Source organism: Vollenhovia emeryi, unplaced genomic scaffold (assembly GCF_000949405.1).
Source record: "Vollenhovia emeryi isolate VEMERY1.0 unplaced genomic scaffold, V.emery_V1.0 DF939133.1, whole genome shotgun sequence".
In the NCBI taxonomy this organism is placed as follows: domain Eukaryota; kingdom Metazoa; phylum Arthropoda; class Insecta; order Hymenoptera; family Formicidae; genus Vollenhovia; species Vollenhovia emeryi.
This window is the reverse complement of record NW_011967233.1, coordinates 1300320-1307043: the sequence shown is the minus strand read 5'-3', so window position 1 is coordinate 1307043 and position 6724 is coordinate 1300320. Positions and strand designations below refer to the sequence as shown.

The following is a 6724-nucleotide window of genomic DNA, read 5'->3' as shown; positions in this document are numbered from 1 at the left end:
TTTTTTTATACATGGTGCAATAGGTATAATTAATTAATTAATTATGCAGTGTTATCGATTGTAACATAATATTGTTAGGTTGTCATTGTATCGATGATAATTCCGATGTCCATATTTAACATATAAGGAATTTTCCTAAAGATTGCACAACATATATTCTCATTTTATTTGCATGTCTAGTACCCTCAGCAATCATAATCGTTCAAAAGAATGATGTAGGCAATAATACCCTAAGTCATCTGTAAACAAAAATACTAACGTATATCTATTATCATACAGATTAATTATAAGATAGTTATATAGTCTAATATAATGATGCTCTTTAAATAATGAACTTAAACTCATGTGTGATATATATTTCTTTTTTATTTCTAAAACTGATTTCTTTGTAGTCTGCTTTCTTGTAATAAAAAATATAAATTCGACACAATTAAAAAATAATCTTAGGATTAAAAATTTAAACAATGTAAGATTTGGTTACGTTAACACTTATGACTTATGACCTTTGCATTAATATTTATAATTTTTAAGCGATGTAACTTTATATTTGTTTCTCATCTTTATATTGGTTTCACGTTTCTGTGAATCCTACTTGCAGACATTATTTAATTTAGAAATTAATTTAGATAATTCGTGATTTATTTTAAACTATATTTCCAATATTATTTTTAAATATTATTTATTAATAGCGCTCAAAATCATACTGTTTAATTAGTAGAAAGCCTCAGTGCTAAAATACTTTGAAATAATAAAATATTGTTACACCCGGTCAAGACGCCACGTAATGAAGACTGCTGTTTTGTTTAACAGAAGTATTGATTTGAAAAAAGAAGATTCGAAGTTTGGCCCTCGTTGACCGCGGACGCGAGTGTAGGCCGCTCCTGTATTATTAATTAATAAAGACAGTTTTTCCTCGAAAATAGTGTCCTCCCATTATTCTCGCGGGCGTGCTCGCGAGTGAGAGTGAGTGCCGGGAGCCCGATTTTCTCCCGCAGACGTATCCTAGGCGTAACAATATTTTTAAATTGACTGTATGTTGTCTATGTGATATGGTTCTATTTAATTTCATCTAGTTGACACATACACGTACACACACACACACACACAACGCGTATGCGCATACATATATAATGATTTTCAGATTACCGTTATATCTTTATTACATTATATTCTGTCGTATTGCTAGGATATATTATCGGTTTAGATCTATTACAGTTTGTGGGAAAGTGATATATGCCATTACAGTCTATCAGTTGTAATGTTTTGTCAAAACAAATTCTTATCTCCATCACATATGATTCTTGCGTTTCCTGGAAAAAAGTATAAATTTCTTGTAATAATTACTATGTGTATTTGTTTATATGTATATATACCGTTTTCTTTCGTATCCGTAAAGAAACCATTCAAACAACGTTTATGTATATTAAAATAACTTTTGAACTTACCTTGTCAATTATACACATTATTTGTCCCTTTTTAGTCAATATTTTTTCGATTTTTGTTAACATATCTTCTACCTTGTATCTGTTACCTGGCAAAATATTTGCTTTCGCAAGTACATCCATCATATTATACTCCTTGAGTAATTTTAGTCCAGTTTGGAAATAGTTAAATTCATTGTCTAAAGGCTTCATTGCGACTGCACAAGTGCCATGTTTGTCCCATTCATGTTTCCAGAACGAATAAGGCTTAGACCCTTTATGGATATCAAGCCAATTTTCTGTTAATTCTTTTTCTATAGGCTTTAAAAAGCTTGGATCAAATTTTGACGTATTGTTACAGAACTGTGGGCCTAATGTATTGTATTTGGTAGGCCAAATCCCATGGATAGTCCATGAGTCATGGTTAGGTAACACGCAACTATGTGTACTGGAATCTTGTGTCCACACGAGACAAGCTGTAAACGGCCATTGCTGAGTAAATATTAGGACATCAAATTCGTTGGATGTTTGTTGTTTGTATTCTTTCCTGTTGTTGAATGTTTGTTGTTTGTACTTATTCCTGTTGTTAAATGTTTGTTGATTGTGTTTGTAATCTTTCTCGTTGAAGAATGTTTGTTGTTTGTATGCTCTCCTGTTATATAAAGTATAAAGAATTCTCTGTTATATAAAATTTAAAAAATTTATCTTTTAAATTACAATTCATTATTTTACATTATTCGTAGAGTTATATGAATTATTATAATTATATCTGACAATTGAAAATTATCTGTTATTTAGATTTTGTATACAAGAAAAATTTAATAAATCAATTACAATAGAATACTCATGTGATCTTTTGGTTGAACCAAAGTATAGCTTGATTGACTCAAGTATATCTTAATTAATTAAAATAACTGACAGTTATATAATTACATACCCGATAAAAAAATTTTCATGCATACGTATCTATTATATAAATGTATAGAATTACATCAAATTATATATGATATGTTTATACATGTTTTTACATTGTGTTTTTCTATATAAGTCTTTTTAATTCTGTATAATTCTATAAAGAATAAGAACAAGTGTCCATAGGCAAATAGCTCCATTTTTCGCATTCGATTTTGGTCACAAAATAGATACCAAACGAAAGGTCTCGTCAAGTTGATTACAGATATGTCAGTCTCAAAGTGTACTTATTTAATATAAAGCAGTTCCAGAGATATCGGGCTCCAAAGGTTTCAGTGCCAAATACTTTTTACTTTTACTGAACCTATTGGTTAGATTGTAAAAAATAAAAGAGCTACAGATCATTAATTGTAAATTGAAAATTTGCATATTGCTTCCTCATCGTCTGGGCAAGTTAATTTTTAATGTTAAAAATGCAAATTGGAAATTTGTACATTACTTTGTCATTTGGACAAGTTGTTATTTTTCATTTCGGCTTCCTTATAGAGAAAGCTTTGTGAGTTAAGGTACAAATCGGAAATTGCATCTTTAAAATTTTAAAAATATTTAGAAAATTATGTAAGAAAATCCGGATGAAATTGAAATGCTGGAATTATGCGTACATATTTCGAACAACATATGCAGAAATGGAGACCTTCCATCAAATATTAATAAATATTTGCACAATGTATTTTTAAATATTATGTCAGCAAAACAGCTGCGTTTTGACGAATTATCTTGGCAGAATATTTGCACAATTAAATTGTTGTCGTGTTACGACAAGCTGCCGCTACGAGGTATCTCATACTCGTAAGTAAAATTCAGGCGAGACGAGATAAAAACAGGACCAGCTGTAAATATGTCCCATGTTAAATTTTTTTAAACATTTATTACACGTAACTGTGTTGCTGGGCAATTTTGCTGCAAAATGTCGAAATATAGTAATTGTGCATGATTTATCCCCTAAATTAAAATTACCAATTTTTGGACAGATACCATTTAGAAATTTTATTTCTACAAAACCGCTGCATTTTGGCAAATTACCTTAATGCAATTATTGTGAAATTTCCTTCTTTTGAATGGTGCATATTGTTACACAATATTTGAAACATTTTCCAATTGAGGTATTTTAGATTCGTAAGTCGATGATCAAATCGATATCGATCATGATTTTTCAGATCGTTTGTCGATATCTTGTCAACGTATATTTAACAATAATAGTTTTTTTAAAATAAAAACACTGACCAGTGTAGGTCGTTTAAAAAAACTCTCATTGGTTTTATATTACTGCCGGTAGGAAATCTATTTCTGAGTATATTTAACATCTCCTAGACATTGACAAGATATCGTCCTCTCTATACATATCAATTTGATATATTGAAGATAGCGTATCAAGGTCGACCAATTATTAATGATTTAGTTGATATCATATTAAGTCGAGTCAATAAATAGAGATATTGATTCGACTTCACAATCTGATATCAATTGAAATATGACTAGATCATGGACATCTACAGAATATTTTTCAGATATCGTGATAAAATCTTGTAAATATCAATTTAATTATTGATTTGCATATAATCTCAACTTGATTTCAATATGATATTTATTAGATTCTTGATCGACTTAGAAAATATGCAAGATAGAAAAAATGTTAAGGCCGAAAGTTGTAGGGTTTTAATTGACCATTAGATTTCAATTAAAAATTAGATTACAATTTACTATACATATAGTAAACCCGGAAACTCATAACTCAGAGAGTATTTAACGAAAATATACTTTATTATAGTGTTTTGATAAGCTCTCGAGGTAAGCTACAAGAATATATAATGAAAAAGAAGGAGTTTTATTTAATAATTTCAAGGTGAGCTTTACATGATCTTAACGAAACTGTTTAAGGTCATACCGTAATTGAAATCTAATGGTCAATTAAAACCCTACAACTTTCGGCCTTAACATTTTTTCTATCTTGCATATTTTCTAAGTTATTCAAAGAAAACGACATTTTTAAATTATATTATACAAACATATACAGGGAGAGTTTTATTTCGTGAACCAATTTTTTACCATGAAAGATGGATTACCGACCGAAATTGTAGCTAACCCGAGAAAAAAATGGAAAAAATTTCGTTATAGATATGTACAATATCTCAATCATGTAATATCTAATTGTATCTTGAGAGATATAATTATACATACACATATAGACATTTTTATGTGTTTTTTTTACGTTTTGAAACATTCTAAACACATTGGTAATGAAAACTCGAATACAATTTGTTTTCACGAAAACAAAGCTTTCTCTATGAAGAAGCAATATAGAATTATAAAGATTTATAAGTATATTGAAATTCCTTGAAATTGTGCACAAAATTGAAGAACATCTTTCCGATCGCCGTTCGACAATTGACAATTTATAAGAATTATAAAGATTTTAAGAAATACACAATGTAAAAACATGTAGCGACATATTTGATATATGTATATAAGTTTATAGAATTCTTCATATTTATACATGCTTATGCATGAATAATTTTTTATCGGGTATGTATGCTGTATCAGTAGAATAGCGATAAATATCGGTAGAACTTTTCTTTCAAAATGCATTAACAACACTTGTTAACAGTTGCGTGTGCACGTGCGCAAATGTGCTGACGCTAACGGATTTTATCTTTAATTATCGACATGTTGACCGAATGAGCTAAAATATTTACATAACACTACATTCAATTCATTTTGATGCCACCATCATAAATGTCCATTGTTTTACTCACCCATGCGTGACGCATAAGAGATACAGTAAGACAATACACGATGCAATGCTATACTTCCACATCCTGCTGGAAAGAAATCGTTCCATACAAGAAGAGAATGGAGACTGGCTCAGAGAGAGCAACGGAATTAAAGGCACTTAATACTCCCACTACCTCTTCCACTACCACCACCATTCTTTACACTGCCCACTCCAACAGCAGATAGTATTCTCCACCTAATCTTGTTGGTTCAAGCGGCTGTACTATAAAAGTACATAGTGTTGCACTGTCACGTGTATGTTTCTAATAAAGTGCATATTTCTAACCACATCAGCACACATTAAACTGAATATACATATTTTCGTTTATTGTGTAATATATTACAAAATAATTTGTAAAAATAATTTAAAATGACACAGGAAATTTTAGAGAAATAATTTTAGTATTGCAATATATTTTCCGCATTTGATTGCGTTAAATGTCAGCAATAATAATCATTTGTGATTATTTATGATATAATTGTCTTAAATTTGAGACGTAATGATTGCATATTTAAAGAGACCATTTATAATATTAAGAACATTATTACATTTTATTTAAAATCCTGTTAAAATTATATTTTAATAATAAGAGAGAATAAAACTAGAATTGATATCTTTCTAATAAAATGCATATTCTTAACTACAAGCACAAAACTAAATATATTTGTATCTATTTGTATAATATTATACAAAATAATTTGTAAAAATAAGTCATGTTTGATATAATAAATTTTAGAACCAAATAACTTTTGCATTGTGATGTATTTTTTTATTGTGTTAAATGTCACAATAATAATAATTTCTGATTACTTAAACAATTGAGATACAAATGTTTCTAATTTGAGAAGTAATTACTACTAATTTAAAGAGGTCATTTATAATATTAAGAACATTTGTTTATTGTTATATTCTACTTACAATCTTGTTAAATTTACATTGTATAATAATAAGAATAACTAACAATAACAGCTACTGGAATTGATATAAAGTCATATACATGGTCTGTCCTTAAAGTAGTCGGACTGAGTCAATTACAAAATATTTATTGACAGAAATAATACATGCGCTCAATATTCTTCAAAATAGGACCCTTCTGCATCCACACACCGCTGGGATTTCCAGCGGGACTTCCAGCTCTCATACGCTTCCTGGAATGCGGCAGCCGGAATGCTGTGCTCCCGGAGTGTTGAGCTCCCTCGTCACGGCCTGTTGTAACGCTTCCACCGAGCCGTGATGGTGTCCTTACAGGGCGGTTTTGAGGCGGGGGAAGAGGAAAAAGTTTGGTGGGGCAACGTCGGGACTGTAGGGTGGCTGAGGTAGGGTTGCGATGTTGTGTTGGCGATGACTGGGCGGACGCGAATGATGCGTTTTCTCAGCCGTTCAAGGACCTCTACGTAAAAAACTGCATTAAGGGTTTGTCCTTGTGGCACAAATTCCCTGTGGTTCACTCCTTTTGAATCGAAAACGCATCATCCGCGTCCGCCCAGCCATCGCCAACTCCTGGCGGCTCCATCACGACAATGCGCCGAGCCACACAGCCTTCCGCGTGGCGACGTAC

At 30.9% G+C, this 6724-nt stretch overlaps 1 protein-coding gene across 1 annotated transcript; it reads right to left on the bottom strand.

Moving 5' to 3' along the window:
• On the bottom strand, nt 1–5315 carry LOC105567876 (ribonuclease Oy). The gene is made up of 4 exons (XM_012023115.1): nt 5147–5315; nt 1446–2073; nt 1147–1310; nt 1–239 (listed from the first exon to the last, which is right to left on the bottom strand). The coding sequence occupies exons 1-3, from the start codon at nt 5230–5232 to the stop codon at nt 1149–1151; spliced, it is 876 nt and encodes a 291-aa protein (XP_011878505.1). The 5' UTR covers nt 5233–5315; the 3' UTR covers nt 1–239; nt 1147–1148.
• Nucleotides 5316–6724: the final 1409 nt, after the last annotated feature.

What these genes read in the sequence shown, in the direction of transcription:
- LOC105567876 (XM_012023115.1), bottom strand. Translation starts at nt 5,232, where the DNA reads ATGGAACGATTTCTTTCCAGCAGGATGTGGAAGTATAGCATTGCATCG. An exon ending in CTCTTATGCGTCACGCATGG is followed by an intron (nt 2,074 to 5,146) that starts GTGAGTAAAACA and finishes TTTATATAACAG; the next exon opens with GAGAGCATACAAACAACAAA. An exon ending in TAATGTGTATAATTGACAAG is followed by an intron (nt 1,311 to 1,445) that starts GTAAGTTCAAAA and finishes ACTTTTTTCCAG; the next exon opens with GAAACGCAAGAATCATATGT.